Raw genomic sequence first — 20555 nt, forward strand, 5'->3', positions numbered from 1 at the left:
TAAGAAAATATGGGAACACAAAAAGCCTGGGATAGCTAAAACAATCGGAATAATAAAAAAACTGCTGGAGGCATCACCATCCCCAATTTCAAGTTGTACTGTATAGTAATAATAACAGCATGGTATTGGCCCCAAAACAGACATTGATTAATGGAATTGAACTGGGGACCCAGACATAAATCCCCACACCTATGGACACCTGATTTTGATAAAGAAGCCAGAAATACACACTGGAAAAAAGACAGCATCTTCAACAAATGGTGCTGGTCAAACTGGATGGCTGCATGTAGAAGAACACAAATAGATCTATAATTATCATCCTGCACAAAACTCCAAATGGATCAAAGACCTTGACATAAAACCAGACACACTGAACCTGAAAGAAGAGGAAAGTGGGGATAGCCTTGAATGCATTGGCACTGGAGAAGACATTCTGAACAGAACACTGATAGACACAGGTACTAAGATCAACAAGAAGTGGGACCTCATGAAACTGAAAAGCTTCTGCACAGCAAACAACACCATCATTTGGACAAAGCAGCAGGCTACAGAATGGGAAAAGATTTCTACCAACTACTCATCTGATAGAGGGCTAACATCCCAAATATATAAAGAACTCAAAAGACTAGATATCAAGAAAACTCATTTAAAAAGTGGGGAAAGATCTAAATAGAGAAATCTCAGAAGCGGGAACTCAAATGGCTGAGAAACACTTAAAGAAATGTTCAACATCTGTAGCCATCAGCGAAATGCAAATCAAAACGACTTTGAAATTATGAAATCTTTTACCTGTCAGAATGACTAAGATCAATTACAGAAGTGACAGTTCATGCTGTGGATATGAAGTAAGCTAAACACTCCTCCATTTCTGGTGGGAGTACAAACTTGTACAGCCACTATGGAAGTCACTGTGGCAGTTCCTCAGGAAGATGGGACTTGATCTTCCTCAAGACCCAGCTACTCCACTCTTGGGCATATACCCAAAGGATGCACAATCATACTGCAAGGACACTTGCTCAGCCATGTTTATTGCTATTCTATTCATAATAGCCAGAAATTGGAAGCAACTTAGATGTCCCTTAACAAAAGAATGGATAAAGAAAATGTGGGACATTTACATAATGGAGTATTACTCAACTGTTAAAAAAATGACAACATGAAATTTGCAGGCCAATAGATGGACCTAGAAAAAAAAATCATCCTGAGTGAGGTAACCCAGACTCATAAAAACAAATATAATATGTATTCTTTTATATGTAGCTATTAACTCTTAAGTCAACGAGAACTAAGCTATAATCCATAGAACCACAGAGGTTAGGTATAGAGAAAGGGACTAGTGGGGACAGGTAAGTCTTGTGCAGCAGGCTCTTTTGTCACACAAATAATGATCTGGAGACTTATTATTAATTATGAAAGCGTGGCCTTAGCTTAGGCTTTTTTCTAACTAGCTCTTATAACTTAATTAACCTGTTTCTATTAATCTACATTCTATTGTTTGGCTCAGTTACCTCTTTTTAATATGGCATATCCACCTTGCTCTGAGTTGGATGTGTGAAACAGCGCACCTAGATTCCTCCTCCCAGTTTCTTTCTCTCTCTCTGTCCAGAAGTCCCACCTAACCTCTTCCTGCCTAACTATTGACCATTTAGGTCTTTATTAAACCAATCAGAAGGTGCCTTTGCAAAGGCACATCTTCACAGTGTAAATATTCTGCAACAGTCTTGTTAGGAAGAGGAAATAGAATAAATAGTTATGGATGGATTGTGGGGGTCTGTAGTAGAAGGATCAAGTAGTCAGAGAGAGCTAAAAGGGGGATGAGAGAGGGAATATGGAAAGAGTCAGCTAAAATTAGGGTTCATTTAAGGCATAGTATGGAAACCTAATACAATAAAACTTCCTAAAATCTAGACATATATGATGGCTATCTAACTGAAATTGTGAAATAATGGGGAGACACGCTCAGCTGGCCGTCTCCTGTCACCAGGTGAAGCTTCCAGTCCTGGGGTTGGATTACATCTAATTGAGTTGTTGGACAAAGGGGTCCCATTGGAATCCCCCAAAATCCAGGCTGCTGCCAAGACTGTAGGGTGCTCTCTACAAAATGACAGCAAGAACCTATTGCTGAAGACAAAAACCTATACAACTCATTGAATATGGAGAAACTGATCTAGTGCCTACATAGAACCTTCACCCCTACATCCTAGTGTCTTTGGTACAGGACAGTACTTTGCCTGCTTCCAAAAGAGAAACATAAACACCAACCCAGCCACAAACCCTTGGATCGACAATGGTGTCCTGCCTGCAAGATATGCTAGTTTGATGGTGGCAGAAAGCATGTGGGAGTAAGAAACAATATCTGGTTTAACTTAAGGCCCATTTTATGAGATGGAACCCATACCGAACACTGCTTGGGTGACCAAGAACCTAAGACTAGATAGCTCAGGAACCCAGTGTAAACCCAAATAATACTGTTCTTAAAAAAAAAAAAGTAGCAATAGAATGACTCCTAATGACATTCTGCTATACTCACAGATCAGTGCCTTATTCAGCTATCATCAGAGAAGCTTCCTCCTACAGCAGATGGGAACAAATAATAGAGACCCACAGCCAGACATTACACAGAGAATGAGAGACCTTGGAACACTCAGCCCTAAATTGGATGTCTCCCTTAATGCTCCTCCTGACCCCTACTCTCAGGGCTCAGGGAACCCTGTGGAATAGGAGGATAGAAGAGTTTAAGAGTCAGTGGGGATGGAGGACACCAAAAAACAAAACAAAACAAAAACAACCCAAGATTCTCTGAAGTTTAGAGTCTAAATCAACATGATCAAAGCTCATATAAAATTGCAGAGACTGAAGCAGCATTCACAGGGCCTGCATGGGTCTGCACCAGGTCCTTTGCAAATATATCATGGCTTCCAGTTTAGTGTTTTGTTTTTGTTGTCTGAGACAGGGTTTCTCTGTGTAGCCATGGCTGTCCTGGAACTCCCTTTGTAGACCAGGCTGGCCTCGAACTCAGAGATCCACCTGCCTGTGCCTCCCAAGTGCTGGGACTAAATGCGTGTGACACCACCACCTGGCCAGTTTAATGTTTTGATGGGATTCCCGAGTTTGTGAACCAGGGGTCTGTTTCTGTGCCTTCTCTTGGCACTGTTTTCCTTCCGTTTGCTTGTTTTGTCCAATTCCAATGTGTTAGTTTTGTTTGATCTTATTTTATTACTATTCATTAAAAGCCTGTTCTCTCTCTCTCTCTCTCTCTCTCTCTCTCTCTCTCTCTCTCTCTCTCTCTCTCTCTCTCTCTTTCTCGTGGCTGCTGAGAGCTGAACCTGGGTCTGCAAGAGCAACAAGTGCTCTTCAACCTCAGAGCCATCTCTCCAGCTCCCACCTGTGTGCTTTCTAATGAGAGAGAGACAGAGACAGAGACAGAGAGACAGAGAGAGACAGAGAGACAGAGAGAGAGACAGAGAGAGAGAGACAGAGAGAGAGACAGAGAGAGAGAGAGAGAGAGAGAGAGAGAGAGAGAGAGAGAGAGAGAGAGGCCTGGGATGGGAAGGAAGGGAGGGAGGAACTGGGAGAAGTAGAGGGTGGGGAAACCATAACCAGCGTTTATTATATGAAGAAAAAAAATCTGTTTTCAATAAAAAAATTTAAACTTTTAATCTCTCTTAGAGCATCTTAGATTTGTGTTAAAAGAGAATGTTTCTTCTTCTTTCTCCTCCTCTTTTCTTCTTTTTGAGACAGGGTCTCATAGTCTAGTCTGGCTATGTAGATGGGGAGGACCTCCAACTTCCGCCCCTCCAGCCCCCAGCCCTGGAGTGCAAAGATTGCGGGTGTGAGCCACCATACCTGGTTCATACAGGGCCGGACATCAAAGTCTGGGTTTTGTACACATTAGGCCAGCACCCTATCATCTGAGCTACATCCCCAGCCTGAAGTTTTATCTTTTAGACACATTTCTTTTTTAATTAAGAAACTTTTTTTATTCATTTTTACATACCAATCAAAGATCCCTTCCCCTTCCCTCCTCCCACTCCAGCCTCCCCCTCCCAACTCACCCCCCATTCTCTCTCACAAGAAGATAAGACCTCCCATGGGGAGGCACATTCAGTAGAGGTGGGTCCAAGCCCTATTTCTAATGTCATTCTGCTGTAGAGAACTTGCCATCAAAACTTTCTGAAAAATGAAGAGAACAAATGGTCTGAAGCCACTAATATATTTTGGTCTTTAATCCTACTGCAGGGTGAATTATATATTTTAAAAATGATCCAGTGTATATTAATGCCATCTTTTGACTAGTGTCTCAGCAGTGGAAGTGTTAGCCTTTGCTTTAGCATACAGGGCACAAACTTGCAGAATTGTGTCTAGGATCACAGGGGGAACATCACCTGTGAGCCCCATTAGCAGGAAGAAACGATCATGCTTAGCTTTCATATTTAGAGTTCTTAATAAATACTTGTAGATTAAGCACATATTAATCAAGTCTTCTATTATATAGGGGAGAACTGAGTTGAACCAACCTAGGAAACTTGCCTCTGTTATGTCTTAATCTCATTTCACTTTATGAGCATACGATTTTGCTTCACTTTTGGAGCTTTTTAAAAAATATGTATTTTATGTAGGAGTGTTCTGCCTGTCTGTATGCCTGCACTCCAGAAGAGGGCATCAGACCCCATTACAGATGGTTGTGAGCCAACATGTTGTTGTTTGGGATTGAACTCAGGACCTCTGGAAGAGCAGCCAGTGATCTTAACTGCTGGGCTTTTAAATTATTTATTTATTATTTACTTAGATATCAGGCCTCCTGTGAATTTAAAATGCTGTCTTCACCTCTCAAGTGCTGAGGCTGTAGGAGTACATTACCATGCCTGGTTTCTGTGGTGTTGGGGCCTGAGCCCAGGAATGTGTGCATGCAGGGCAATTACTCTACAAACTGAGCTCATCCAGTCCTAGGAGCAGTGTTTGTTCAACATCTCTTTTGGATTTTTTTTTTTTTTTTTTTTTTTTTTTTTTTGGTTTTTCGAGACAGGGTTTCTCTGTGTAGCTTTGCGCCTTTCCTGGAACTCACTCCGTAGTCCAGGCTGGCCTCGAACTCACAGAGATTCGCCTGGCTCTGCCTCCCGAGTGCTGGGATTAAAGGCGTGCGCCACCACCGCCCGGCCTCTTTTGGATTTTTTGAGTCTCACTGTAGAACCTAGGCTGGCCTTGAACGCCAGGCATTTCCTCCTGCTTCAGCTTTCTCAGTGCTGGTGTAGCTTGAAGACCTAGGTTCAAATCTTTACTACCCTTATTCAAAGCCGAGTGTGGCCCACAAATTTCAGGCCTGGACTACATAGCAAGATTGGTCTCAATAAATAATAATAACCAAAAGCCAAAACAAAAACCCCCATCCAACCAACCAACCAACCAAAACTCGTGTCTGTTGATGGTAGGGAATTCTTGGTCATAGTTTGGTGCCACCACCAAACTGTTAGGTTTGTCATTAGTGTTAAGGCACCAGCAGTTCTGTCTCTCGTTGCTTTTGTCACAGTGAAAAGCCAAACATGTAGTCTGACTAAGGACATTGCTTCGGCTCATGGATGCTTTGAAAGAACCCTGGGGCCTGAAGCTGATACTCTGAGAACCATTTAATCAAACCCATTTTGAATGTGAGAGCTTTCTGAAGGTAGCGACTGGTCTGGCTTAGTGAACCCCAAACTTCCACTCATTTAAATCACTTTGGGCATGTGTCCTCAGACGCAGAAACATCCTTTTGCTTTGAAATAGGCCTTTGAGAGACATTTCTGATTCAAACTGTTATCAGTCTTATTGTATTATTATAGGCTATGTTTCAGATAACTCTAGTGGTAATGTGGCATAAAAACAGGCAGAATAGGGCTTTGGCAAAATATGAAACACCAGTTCCATCACTAAATATACAAGCAGGCTTCCTTGGTATTCAGACTTAGGTAAGTGTATTAAATGGGTTTGGACTAGAGGATTAGCCCTTTCAGTCCAAAACTGTAGGACTCTTACACACCAGAAAATATATTTATAGATTGGGTAATATAAAATACAAAATGAGAAGTCTTAATTGTATCAGTTTCAGGATGAAGCACTTGTAATATAAGTGCATATATATATATAACATATTATATAAAAGTAATGTAAGATACCAACATAAAAAATCCAAATAAACAGTGAAATAAGAAGTACCAAATGGCAGTAATCAGGACTGGAGAGATGGCTCAGCAGGTAAAGACACTTGCTGCCAAGCCTGATGAACTGATTTGATTCCTGGAACCCACATGATGGAAGGAGAGGACTGACTCCTACAAACTGTCTTCTGGTGTTGTGACATGCTCCACCCCACCCCTTACACACACACACACACACACACACACACACACACACACACACACACACACACACACACACACACATAGTAAAAAAGTTAAAAACACAAAAAATTTTAAAAAACTTTATGGTAAATACTACCTTTATTTTAAAAAGTTATACATGCTAGAAAAAAGCATAAATGATACATGTAAACAATTGTTTACCAAATACTTATTTTTTTCCTTGAAAAAGGTGCAAATGATGTTTAAATGTAAACACAAAAGTTGCCAAACATTTTGTTGTAGGGGAGAGGAAGAAGGTAAAGGTTATTCCTTTTGGTTGTGGCTAAAGTCTCATTCAAAAGTTTTCCTGCAAAACACACTGAAAGAGAAATCAGTCTATATCTATAATGGAGGGGAGGACCTTAGGCACTAAAACTTTCATTTATTTCCTTAAAAATTTTAACCTTTCATCAGAAAGTGCAACTTAAGAGACATGGTAACAGTGGCCTTATGAGATGAAAGAGAGTGAAATATAATTAGCCTAAAGCCCCCAGCTCTGACTGGATGCTTCAGCTGCCTTGACATCCTTCACATGTACTGCTAACACGAACTGAAGACATCATTTCTTTGGAGCGTGTAACTAAAGGTCAGCTCAGATTTACCAGGCCGAAACATCCAGTGTAAACTGAACAGCAGAATCCACTGCTGGAGAGAGGTCATTTTTCCTTGGTGGCCCCTGGTGGCAATGAGGAGATAGGAAAGAAATTTGCAGGTAACACCCATGAGCAAAAACCCTTACAAAGTTGCACTTGATTTATTGGAGTTCTCAAGATGAGGAATGAGACTTGCACTGTTTTTAGAAGAGGCACTGAGCAGAGACCTAGGTACAAGTGGCAGAAACTCTAAGAAAATATTAGAGGACAAAAGGGAAATGGAGTGGAAAGCAAGTTCAGTTAGATAGATGTAAACGTCCACTGATGAATGAAAATCATAGCTTGTTCTGCTTTTGGGGATTTCATATTCCTTCTGAACTGTCCTATGAGGTGTTTTCTTGTTTTTTCTTTTACATTTAAAATAAATTTTATTTTGAATTACTCATACTTGTGGGGTATATGTGTGTGTATGAATGCACAGGAGTGCAGGTACCTGCAGAGGCCAGAAGAGAGTCCGGAATCCCCTAGCTCAGCTGTTCTCAACCTGTGGGTCATGACCCCTGGGGGGGGTCAAACAACCTTTTCATAAGGGTTGCATATCAGATATCCTGCATATCAGATATTTACATTACGATTCAAAACAGGAGCAAAAATTACAGTTATGAAGTAGCAAATGAAAATAATGTTATAGTTGGGGGGGGGGTCACCATAACATGAGGAACTGTATTAAAGGGTTGCAGCATTAGGGAGGTTGAGAACCACTGACCTAGCTGGAATTACACAGTTGTAAGCTGCCAGATGTGAGTGCTGGGAACTGAACTTGGGACCTCTGAAAAGCAGCACATGCTCTTACTGGACCATTTCCAGTCCCCTTTACATTTTGGAGTGTTCTAATAGTTAGTGCAAGAATGGTAACTAGCGAATATACTTTGCACATCTATCTTTATCATTGGCAATCTTGGTAGATGGATAGTGTCTAATAGGATAACAACCAGATCATATGTAGCCCTTCTGCCCTTATCAGTATTTTCAAAATCAAACAAAACCTAGGAAGTAAAGTAAATTTTGCAGCTTGGAATTTTTTTTTCTCCTTTTTTCTTTTTTCTTTTTTTTTAATGATAGGAAGGATAAGTAAAAAAAAAAAAAAAAAGAAAAGAAAAAGAAAAAAACAACAACAAACCCCCCCAAATGACCCAAGCCAACGAAACAAAAACAAAAATCCCCATCAAAACTCCATGATAAATTAAAGCCAGAAATAAACCCTCTTCTGCAGAGAGTGGAAAGGTATTGTGCAAAGGAGGCGTCTGCAGGTGAGCTCCGTCGTTAGACTTGTAGTTCTGCATGTTGAGGCACCAGCAAAGAATAAATTTTGTTCTAATGTTTTCTCGAGCTGTACAAAGCTTCAAAGTCAAGGCTCTTCCAAATATAAAGGAGAGTATGCAAGACTTTTTTCTGTGTTCACCATATATGAGATTCACAATGTGTCATTTTAATAACTCCTACACCACCTCCAAGCCGACGGTAATTCATCCCTCCATATAACCTGCAAAGATAGAAACAAACGCTTATTTTCTAACTGGTAAAAGCTCTGCTCCTTCTAAATGAAGACATCACTCACAACATTTTCAGCTTTACGTAACTCTTCCAAAGATTAGAAGCAAATTGAACACAGTCAAGTAGCAGAATTAATTCAGCCCATGACTGAAAGAAAAGCTCTCAGTGGAATGCGGCTATCTGCTCACCTTTTTTACACTAGAGACACGCAGACTGGCTTCTAACACGCAAACCTTATGTTCTACATTTTTGTGTTTAATTTTATGTCTGGCTATTTATTTTCCCAGATACATCTTCTCTTTGCCTAAAACTTTCTCAATTATTTTATTTTCTGAGATAGGCTCTTGTTAGGATCTTCCTAGGCTTATGGCTGTGGAGGTGCTGGTATTATAGGTATGTAACACTGTACCAGCCTCAATTATTTTTATTTTTGAGCTGTTCTTACTCCAGCCTGGTGGCTTCAAACCCATGGCAATCCTCCTGCCTTAGCTTCCAAAGGGCTGGGATTATAGGTAGAGCCACCTAGCCAAGCTGCACAATTTCTCTGTCCCCTTTCCCCTCCGTCCCTCTTTCCATTTCTTGTTGTGTATCTGTATATACCGTGTATAGGTGCTTGCATGTCCGGAGACCAGAAATCACCTTAGATGTCATTCTGCAGAAGACATCATCTTGTTTGTTTTTTGAGACCGGGTCCTCAGTGACCTGGAACTCATCAAGTAGGCTTGGCTGACTGGCCAGGGAGTCCAGGCACCGGCCTTGTCTTTACCTCCCCAGCTCTGCTATTACAGATGCATGCCACCATGTCTGGCTTTTTCTGTGGGTTCTGTGGATTAACTAAGGTCCCCATGCTTGCATAGTAAGCAGTTTACCAACTGTTCTTTCTCTCCAGTCCATCAGTTCTTTGTTTTATTCCTTGTCTATATAGTATCATATCAGCATTTAGTTTGTGATTTGTGAACAAGATCATCTTCAAAGTTGAAGACTTTCAGAGTAAAAAACCCCAAAAAACAAAAAACAAAACAAAAACAAATAAAACCTAGCTCCTCATTCAGCAACGAGATAAAATTGACTTAGGATATATACCAGGTATGGTAACATACACCTGTAATCACTGGACATAGAAGGATGAGGCAGGATGACTATCTGAGCTCAAGGCTAACCTTGGCCTACATAGTTCGGGGCCAACCTAGGCTACAGAGGGATACTTTCTTAAAAAGCAAAACAACCAAGCATGGTCCCACGCCGATAATCCTAGCACACAGGAGGCTGGGGAAGGAGGATTGCTGTGAGTTCGAGGGCAGCCTGGGCTGCAGAGTAAGTTCCAGGTTAGCTTGGGCTATAGTGAAACCCTGCTTCACAAAGCCCAAATCAAAAACAAAGTAAAAAGTTTGGGGGGCATGGTAACACACACCTTTAAGCTCAGCACTCAGGAGGCGGAGGTGGCTGGATCTCTGTGTTTGAGGCCAGTTTGGTCTATATAGTAAGTTCTAGGACAGCCAGGGCTACAGAGAGCGACCATCTCAAAGAGACCATATTCTACCATATACTACTAACTCTAGTGAATGGTTACTGATAAAAGTCTATACGTAAATTATAGCAACTATGAGACAGAAGTAAATGTAGCTATTTCTTAAATCATGCTTATGCTAAATTCCTATTTTAAAAAAAACCACCAAAACCTGTATAGGGAAGAAACCATTCCACAAGCGTCAGCTTCGCTTTGTGCAAACCTGCTCTCCTCTGTCCTTACCGTTTCGGTGAGGCTTCCCTGGCCGCCCTTTCCAGGTAGCCCTTCCTCCCTGTCGTCTTAGCCCCCTTCTTGGCTTGCTAAACACACAGCACTCCACCCAGGATGGCACTACAGTGCCAACACTGGTTCTGCAAGGAATCTGTCTTCACTTTCGTTCCCTCTGGGATCAGAACACTCAGGAAATCTAATGAGCATGGCATGAAAAATGTAAAGTCTGAGCCAAAGGTACTAAGTTGTTATTCATCTGACCTTAGTACTGTGACTACTCAGCCACAGAGAATCCCAAGAAAGTCATTTCAATCTCTAAGAGGAATTGGAGGGAGGGCCTGCTTAGCGTCTGCCTCTGGATTTTGAGAAAGGGAGAGTGCTGGTGGTTGAGCCCAGGCTCTCATCCAGCCAGGCATGTACTCTACCACTGTGCCCAACCCAGCCCTGAGGATTTAAAACAAACATAAAACCTATCAAATGAAGTTTAACGTAGGTAAACTCTCAAAAATAAGATGTAGCTTCCTATCTAAAAGTGAACATTAAAACAGGCTGGATTTCAAAACAGAAGACTCAGTATCAATACACTTTTAAAAGCTAAAAGGAAAAGGTTTTAAAATATTTTTTGAAAGTAACTACATTTTTACCCCTTAGAACCTGTACAGACAAACAGAACTGAAGGCCTGGGTTCTGAGTCTAATAATGTTCCTAGCTTATTTAAGCACATCTTTTATTTTCTTGGTGCTTTGGTTTCGCCGGCAGGATGTGGTGAGAGCAGAAATTATATTTTTCATTGTTTCCCTCACCTCTACTTATATAAATGATGGTTATTAGAAGAATTTTGAAACTTTTTATCAGCTACTCAGTACAACAAGTTACGATGCATCATCATATCTGGGTTATTGCAGCCCCCTTCAGGAAACCACATGAGGACTTCAGGACACTGGCCATCCCAGTTTTAGTGGTTGTGATCTTTCTCAAGCTCATGATTTCAAGTCAGCAATGAAAAGACTCGCAACAGTCTAAAGGTTACCTCCACGTATTGGCATCTGGGTCAAAAACTTCAATGGTCTTCAAGTATGTTGTGCCATCAAAACCTCCTACTGCCATGAGCTGTCCATTGACCACCGCCAGACCAACCTGGAAGAGAAAGCACCGTGGCTGCTGGAGAACTGAGACAAGGACCGGGAAATTTAGACCTTCTCTAGACCGACTGCTCAAACCTCTCACGGTTTCATTTTATAGTTTCCATGAATTCAGAAAGACAAAGTAGCAGTTGACTGTGAAGTTATGGGAACCATTACACTATTTATCTAATTACAAGATGTACACAAGAATCAGAACCTGTATTTGTAAAATTTAGAAAACCACTCACTAGACACAAACAAGAACCTCCACCTGCTCCCACTGCCGGTTTGCTCATTCTAACCCACTTTCTAAACTGCTACTAAGATATTCTTAAGAATACACATATAAACATGTCACTCCTGTTCAGAAACTCATTAGCTTCCCTTCTACCCAACGACAGGGTTAAGGTCCACAATGTCACTCAGGCCTTTCAGAAATCGGTTACAGGCCACCACGTTTGGCCTCACCTCCTACATTTCCCTCTCCCCTAATGTACTCTATGCTCTAGTAATGCTGGCCTAACTGTTAATCTCTGCAATAGTATACAGGCTTTAATAACTCATGTGAATTAAACCCATTCTCCCACGTCCTTTATCATATACACCACTACCACAGCACATCTCTACTGTAAACATTTCAGTTTCCTTCACCAGACTGAGAGCTCCATAAGGAGAATTTTGTAGACATTTCTGCCTTCTAACTGAATGAAAATATAATCAAGATGGAGCAGTGAGAATAACAGAAATATAACTAAAAATCTGTTAAGTTTTCAGTAATAAGAACCACAGATATGTGAGTCTTTCACTTGCTGGTGCTTTTCAGTGAAGCCCCTTGACTTTCGCAAACAGAATTTGCTCCTTTTTATCCTCAGATTACAGAGTCCTTAGAGACTGTTCACTTCTCTTTCCTGTTGAGTAAGTGTCCTATATTGATGGACTCCTGCCATCATTAGCGGCTAATGGGTTAGGTTTCTCTGAGACAAACATTCCCAGAAGGGTGGATTTTATGTTCCACCTTGGACATCTTTAGTGGCAGGCCATTCATTCATGAGAGCACAACACTCAGCCAGATCTGGCCTCCATTGTAGATGGGACAGACCCAAACCAGCTTTGGGCCAGATACGTTTTACCTAAATATTTGCATTTGTATGCAAAGTCTACTTGGAAAAAATAGCTAGAAATATTACATAGGAATAGTTAGTGCTAATATACAGAAGTTAAATAGAGGAGTAGAAGATATATAGGAAAGATACCTTTCAGAGAAGCAGCTGATAGAACAAACACAATAAAAAAAACTACACAATTAAATATATGAATGGATGGAAAATATTTAGCTACTGCAGTTAAAAGCAATCAAAAGAAATACAAGCTTTTTGGTTTGGGGTTTGTTTTCCTCCTGTTTTGTCTAAAAGCATCTTGACAGCTGAGACAATTGAAATTAAGCACGTGGAGATCAGGATGTCACCTCCTCAGTGTTCTAGTGTAGCTCACACTTCAGAGCATTCCTTCTGCACCCCCCCCCCCCCCCCCCCCCGCCCCGCCCCAGGGCTTGTTTCCAAGCTCCAAGCTCTCAGCAGCCGCACTTACTCCACTCCTGCGGGATGTCATGGCCACCACAGGAGACCACTGGTTGGTTCTGGGGTTGTACCTCTCAGCACTGCTGAGCTCTGTGGTGTCATCTCTCCCTCCCACAGCATAGATCATGTCCTGGTACACTGCACAACCTAGGTGTTTCCTTCGGGTCCCCATAGGGGCTATGGTGTGCCATCTGTTTTCCTGAGGATTGTAGCGCTCCACTGCGGTGAAAAGACAAGACCAGAAAATGACCACTCATCTGCTCCCTTCACAGCCACTAAAACTGCAATGACATTTATTTTCAGTAAATAATCTGATTGGGAACCAGTTTCTTGCAGTCATCTTCGGAGAAAAGGACATGTGTTAAGTTCTAGTTTTGGCTACATAACTAATTAATGCGCTCTCTTTATCTTCCAACAGGGTGGAACTAGATTGTGATTTATAAGAACAGTTTAGTACTAAAATTTTATTGTCATAATTGAACAGCTTCTGTACTCTTGTACTCCTCATATTATTTATTTAATTACTTATTTATTTCATGTTTTGCTTTTTTAAGATGGGGTCTTGTTCTGTGATACAGGCCTAGAACTAATTATACAGCCCAGGCTAGCCTCAAACTTATGATCCTCCTGTTCCTGCCTCCTAAGTACTGGGATTACAGGCATGCTTTATTTACCATGCTAGTGTCTTTTAAGCCACTAAAGATACATAACAATGAATCTCATGGGTGTGCCACTGACATATCCTTAGATGAAAACACCCACTATCTCTAGACTGAAAAGGCAAAGAAGCTTGTAGTTCTAAGGTTTTATTAGATTCTTGTATTAAAAGAATTCTTTTTTTTAATTGAGGGCAGGTTGTGATTATGGGAGAAAGGGAAATCACTCTATTTAGAAAGTATGGTTTTCCTCCCCACTGATCACTAATTGAGAAAATGCCTTACAGCTGGATCTAATGGTGGCATTTTCTTATCTGAGGCTCCTTCCTCTCTGATGACTCTAGCTTGTGTCAAACTGGCACACAAAACCAGCCAGTACAGATGGATTCTTCCCAGGAAAACATGCTGCTTTTGGGACTCAGACTGCCTTGGGGAGGGACTGACCTGTGTTGAGTGGAGATGTTCCATCAGAGCCACCTACGGCATATAAGAACCCTCCCAACACAGCCACAGCAACTCCAAGTCTTCTAGTACTCATAGAAGCCACCCGAGTCCACTTGTTCTCCTTTGGATCATACCTGCAAGGAGGAAAAACGTATTCCTATTAGTCCAAGTCATTTCCACAGGTCTGAAACCACAAGAGATATAATGGATACGGAGATTTACCATAGCTTAAAAAACATTTACCATAGCACACACACACCAAATTTTGTCATTTGTGACAATGGGAAGAACATCGGGAACATTTTGCTAAGTGAAATAAATCAGACACATGAAAAAAATACCATATGATCTTGAAGACAGAATCTAAAATTAGTCTAGTTTATAGAAGCAAAGAGTAGAATGGACTCTTCCTGCAGAGAGGGGTTGGCAGGATCAGAGAGATGCTGGGCAAAGAATAAATTCAAGAAATCCAAAGTACAACATGGTGAGTAGTTACTGTTGAAATTGTTGAGTGTAGATTTTAACTGTTCTCACCAAACCCCCAAAGTATGTAAGGTAATACATCAGTTAATTAGTTTGACTTAGCCATTCTACATGGTTTAAATATTTAAATATATCATGTTTACCACAAATATATTTTTATTAATTAAAGAATAGATCCTAGGGGCTATAAAATGGTAGAAGGAGAGAACCAATCCCCCAAAGTCATCTTCTGGCCTACACATACACACACAAACACAGACACAGATACAGACAGATGCACACACACTCGCACGCACACTCTCCCTCTTTCTCATAGTAAGTTCTAGGCCATTTAGGGCTACAAAAAATACTAAAAGAACTCTGTATGTCCATTAACACAATTGAAAATTATTTTGATTAAAATAAATCACCTCTCGACAATATTGAGGCAAGAGACACCATCCTGTCCGCCCACGGCATAGAGAAAGCCTCCAAGTACTGCCACGCCAACGCTTGTCCTGCACGTGCTTGTAGGGGCCACGTCACTGCTCCACTGGTTTGTTTTGGGGTCGTATCTGCAGAGAACACACTAAAAGTTTGAATTATGTGCTGGAGCTTGGCTGTGTTTATGGTAATTTGTTGTGGAATAATCTTTCTGTACACTGTGAAGATGTGTCTTTGCCAAGGCACCTTCTCATTGGTTTAATAAAGAATTAAATGTCCAATAGGTAGGCAGAAAGAGGAGGGGGAAGGGGAGGGGAGAGATACCAGAGGACACAGAGAGAAAACAGGAGATGCAAGATGGAAGAGAGGTAAAAAGCCATGAGGCAAAACATAGATTGATATAAATGGGTTAATTTAAGTTATAAGAGCTAGTGGGGCAAGCCTAAGCTATAGGCTGAGCTTTCATAAGTAATAATAAGTCTCCATGTCATTTTTTGTGAGCTGATGGCTCAAAGAAAAATCCATTATAGTATTTGGAACATATAAGCATATATTTCTATTTAAGGGCTGTTCTTCCCTCAAACAGATTAATAATCAAGCATATGAAAACTGAACTGAGCAGTGCTGGGGACTGAACTGGGGCCCACATGCTAGTAACTGTTCTGCTACAGACCTACACCCCTAACCTAAGTTATATTTTAAAATTTATTTTAACACTTAGTTTGAATACAATTTTTCTTTAAAAAAATCAGAATGCTACAGAATTCCATTTCAATTCTAGTCTCTTCCCATTTGGATTTGGCATACATCCTTTAAGTCTTTGCAATAAAATGTTATCCACATATGCATTTATTTAAATAATAGCACACACTGTGCAGTTTTCTTCTTGGATGTATTTTTGAGATCTCTTTTTGTTAATATAATTCCAGGTTTTTCCTTTGAACTATTTTGTTATACTATAATGTGTGATGCATTGTTTAATGTTATTTTTTAAAAAATGATTTATTTTTATTTATGTGTATGTATATGTGTATCTGTGTATATGTGCCTATGAATGCAGTACCCACAGAGGGCAAAAGAGGGTGTTGGAGCTCCTGAACCTGGAGTTAGATGGTTGTGAGCTGCTCAACTTGGGTGCAGGAAACTGAACTCAGTTCCTCTAGAAGGGCAACAGTGTTCTGAACCACCGAGACATCTTTCCAGTCCCTTAATCACATTCTTATTTCTTTATTCTTAGGTTGTTTCTGATACTCTGAGAATTAGAAACAGGACTTACAAGGCTGAGCACATAGCTCAATAGTAGAGTGCTTATCTAGCATGCACAAGACTCTTAACCACTGAAAAACAAACAACAACAACAACAAACTTAAAAAAAAAAAAACCCAAAAGAATGCTAAGTTGCTCCCTGGATAGCTATATCCTGTAGCATGAATCTTAAATGGTCTTATTAATTAAAACAAACCCAAGGCCAGTTATTGGAGTGAATGCTGGAAGATCAGAGAAGCAGAACAAGCCATAGCCTCACCTCGCCAATTCCTCAGCTGATCCTGTTTCCTCAGACTGGAAGACTCTGAGTCCTCATCCAAATGGATCTCAGCTGAACTGCTACTCAAAAGCCTAAAAGCTTAACCAGGCCTAGTTCCTTGTCCTCACACCTTATATACCTTTCTGCTTTCTGCCATCACTTCCTGATTAAAGGCGTGAGTCACCATGCCTGGCTGTTTCCAGTGTGGCTTTGAACTCACAGGGATCTGGATGGTTATCTGCCTCCCAAGTTATAGGATTAAAGGTGTGTGTGCCACCATTTTCTGGCCTCTATGTCTATCTAGTGGCTGTTCTGTCCTCTGACCCCAGATAAGTTTATTAGTATGCACAATACATTGGGGGACATAATATATCACCACAATATCCATTTCTACTTTTTAAGTTTTCATTACTTTCCCTTTCTTCCTCATTGCTTTATTTTTCTTTTTGTTTTGCTGGATTTTGTTGCTCTTCATAACTTCTTGATTTAAAAACATGATTTGCTTTTTCTTTCTTTTTTCTCTTTGACACAGGTTCTCACTATGTAGCTCAGAATGGCCTCAAACTTGTGATCCTCTCCTGCTTTGCCTTCCAAGTGCTAGGATTGCCTAAGTGTGCCGCCTGTTGCTTTCACTTTTCTTCCTTTCCAATGCGTGTAACGTATCACTCATGTTTGCCTCTGTGTACCACCTTAGTTACGTTTTATACACTTGGTATATACTGATCTCATTGTTAAGCTACAAACATTTAGTATCTGTACTTTGATTTCTTTAGCCCACTGATTCATGTCTAAGTGTCATTCTCCCTGTCATCTCTCCCCCCACAATCTACAGAGCCAACCCTTCTGTTTTTGTTTTTTAGCTCTGCCATATCTAGAACCAATATCCAGAACTGGGTATACCAGTTTTTACAAATATGCTATGGAGCTCTAACAAACCATTGTAGGTCAACACAACTTAATGAAAGACAATATGAGGCAATAAGAAACTTAAAAAAAAATCACTCACTGTAGAGTTCCAATGTGCCAGGTACCTCAACAACTGAACAGTATGAAATGCACAAGCATGCTTAAAATATTCATGAAAGAGCAGAGGAATGAGTAACTCATCCATAGTCAGAGAAAGCTTTGTGCGGGAAGTAACATTTCAAATCTTGTAAGCCTTATAGGGTCAAAAGTGTTTCAGGGGAAAAGAATGTATATATACATGCATACAGGCAGGGACAGAAGAAGTCAGGAAGCCAGTTTGACCAGAGCTGTAGCTCTTTGTTGTGTCTGCAGTAGCATGCTTAGAGAATGGTGTCAATGGAAAGAGACCAGAAAAACTGGTAGAGATCAGATCACAAAGGTCTCGTGTGTCTTTCGAAGGAGTCTAGACTGTTAGTCTCACAGATGTAATACTAAAATAGTAAGTTACATTTGTTTCTTAATTGACATCTCAAACAAAATCATAGGGACAATAGGGATTTTTTTCAAATTAACCTTACCTTTCAACACTATTGAGATATGAGGATCCATCATGGCCGCCTACTGCATATAACAGGTCATCAAGAACACTGACTCCAACGCCACATCGCCTTTTACTCATTGACGCTACCATTCGCCACTCATTGGTCTGTGGATCATACCGTTCAACACTGGAAATGGCATCTCCACTACACCAACCACCAACTAGGAAGCGACAGAAACGGTTAAGAGAATGCCTCTCTTAAGGTAGACTGCTAAGCTCACTGTGACCAATGCTCTGACTCACTAAGCACATGTAGAAGCAGGTCAAGGACAAGTTATAGTCACCAAAAGCCACCAGCAGTTACTGGGCTATAACCTTGATCTTGGATTCTAATCTCCAGAACTGGGAGAAAATGCATTTCTTTTGTCTGAATTACTGAGTCTACAATATTTTGTTATGGCAGCCTGGGTAGACTAATACAGTGAGTAAGATTTTAAAAAAACTGCCAAGTTCCATTATCCTTTTCTAAATGACCATGGTGCGGGGAGGGCTGAGGTAATGGCAGATAAGCTAAATTTGTTTTTCTTTCAAATCATCCCCATTTCAATACAAAATGAGAGTGATTCTGAAGCTTAAAAAAATACAAGGTTATTTTATGCTCAAAACACTTTGGAACTACTAGTTTTTACATGGTGTCAAATAAATTCCTGAGCTACATTAAAAGCAGAATAATATTAACCATCTTCTAGACAGACCTAAAAGTTCACTTTCTTTCTTTCAAATCTCAATGTGATATAATTTTACTTTACTGTTGTTTCATCTAAATCAGAAGAGTCACCTAGTACTAAACCACAGCACGTCTTGTATACAGTAATTTCCTTAAATATGAATTGTGTAATTGGGCATCTACAAGGAATTTCAATATCCGAGAAGACATCTTAAACTCTAAGATGGCCCTAGGCTGGAAATGTGAAGGTTCATAATCTTTGAGATCAAACAGCCTAATCATTAAATCTCTGGCACAAGTGCATAGTGGAAAGTTATTAAAACCAGCTTTATATTGGACTGTATGGCTTCGTATCAAATAAATGCTACCTAATAAGTGGTATTCTTCAATATCATCAGGAAAAAAAATGGACCTTTCAGGAACAAGATTTAAATCTTGCCTGTTGACTTAAGAGAAGTCTGAGACATAGTTTGTTAGTTCCACCTCCTCATGGTGATTTTGTGTGCACTATGATTCCCCATGTCAACCATGGATGACATAGTTTGATATTAGAGACTTAACTGTGGATCCCCAAAATCATATATTCAAGCTGAAGTCCCACTTTGTCTGGAGACTGCCTTTACGGAGAAATTAAAGCGAAATGAAGTCATAAAGGTGGGCCATTAGAGTAGGACCAATGAGAGGAAAAGACGGCAGAGTTCTCTCATCCTGCCGCTGCATGCTGAGGAAAGGCCACATGAGGCCAAGGGCACAGGGAAAGGCACTCTGCTTATGGAGGAGGGAGGTCTCAGCCGCAGCCACCGCTGCTGGAACCTCAGCCTACACAACGATGAAAAGACAGGTTTCATTTCTTTTCTTTTCTTCTGTTTTTGAGACAGGGTTTCTCTATGTAGTTCTGGCTACCCTGGAACTCATTTTGTAGACCAGGCTGGCTTCAAACTCACAGAGACCCACCTGCCTCTGCCTCCTGAGTGCTGGGATTACAGGCGTGCACTACCACACCTGGCTGAAAAGACAGATTTCTATTAAGCCATTTGCTATGGTGTACCAAGTTGTAATTATTAAAAAGAAATCCCAAACCTGGGAATTCTTAATTTCTGTTAAATAACATGTACCTAAAGAAAAATATTCAGAAAAGGAGCCATATACCTTTGTATAATATATGTGATGTTTACAATTATTTCAGATAGACTTGCCCAAACACGCTACAATAAAGAAGGCTACGCAAACTTTGTAGGCATCATTAAACCTAATGAAAATTAAGAGTAAAATCAAGAAATGAATATAGCCACAGTGGTGGCACACATCTTTAATCCCATCACTTGGGAGGCAGATTTCTGTGAGTTCGAAGCCAGCCTAGTCTACAAAGCGAGTTCCATAACACCAAGGCTATTACACAGAGAAACTCTGTCTCAAAAGACAAAACAAAACAAAACAAAACAAAAAAAAAGAAAAAAAAGAAAGAAATATATCAATAAGAATAAACATCTTGGGCTGGAGAGATAGCTCAGAGGTTAAGAGCACTCACTGCTCTTCTAGAGGTCCTGAGTTCAATTCCCAGCAACCACATGGTGGCTCACAACCATCTGTAATGAGATCTGGTGCCCTCTTCTGGCCTGCAGTCATACATGCTGTATACATAATAAATAAATAAATTTAAAAAAAAGAATAAACATCTTTAATCTGAAAATCTGATATTTGAAATGTTCCAAATTGCAAAACTTTTGGAGTACTGACATGATTTTAAAGTATTGTTGACTTCAGATTTTTCAGATCAGAGACAACCAATCCTTAGAATCACCTAGAAGACATATCTCTGAGTGTGTCTATGAAGGTGTTCTCAGTGAGATCCAGCTAAGGGGGTGGTACCAGCCTGAATGTGGGTGA

General features: G+C 40.4%; 1 protein-coding gene across 1 annotated transcript in view; it reads right to left on the reverse strand.

Moving 5' to 3' along the window:
* Nucleotides 1-6443: 6443 nt before the first annotated feature.
* The window catches only part of Klhl20 (kelch like family member 20), a 49148-nt gene continuing 35036 nt past the window's right edge, over nucleotides 6444-20555 (reverse strand). Inside the window, exons 7-12 of the mRNA XM_052737368.1 lie at nucleotides 17979-18162; nucleotides 14957-15100; nucleotides 14064-14197; nucleotides 12974-13182; nucleotides 11293-11399; nucleotides 6444-8513 (exon numbers count right to left, since the gene is read on the reverse strand). Coding sequence (XP_052593328.1) covers nucleotides 8429-8513; nucleotides 11293-11399; nucleotides 12974-13182; nucleotides 14064-14197; nucleotides 14957-15100; nucleotides 17979-18162 — 863 coding nt within the window. The 3' untranslated portion in view covers nucleotides 6444-8428. The remainder of the gene's footprint in view (nucleotides 8514-11292; nucleotides 11400-12973; nucleotides 13183-14063; nucleotides 14198-14956; nucleotides 15101-17978; nucleotides 18163-20555) is intronic.

The sequence above is a fragment of the Peromyscus californicus genome, unplaced genomic scaffold (genome assembly GCF_007827085.1).
Source record: "Peromyscus californicus insignis strain IS unplaced genomic scaffold, ASM782708v3 Scaffold_14__1_contigs__length_90479793_seg_2, whole genome shotgun sequence".
Taxonomy (NCBI): Eukaryota; Metazoa; Chordata; class Mammalia; order Rodentia; family Cricetidae; genus Peromyscus; species Peromyscus californicus.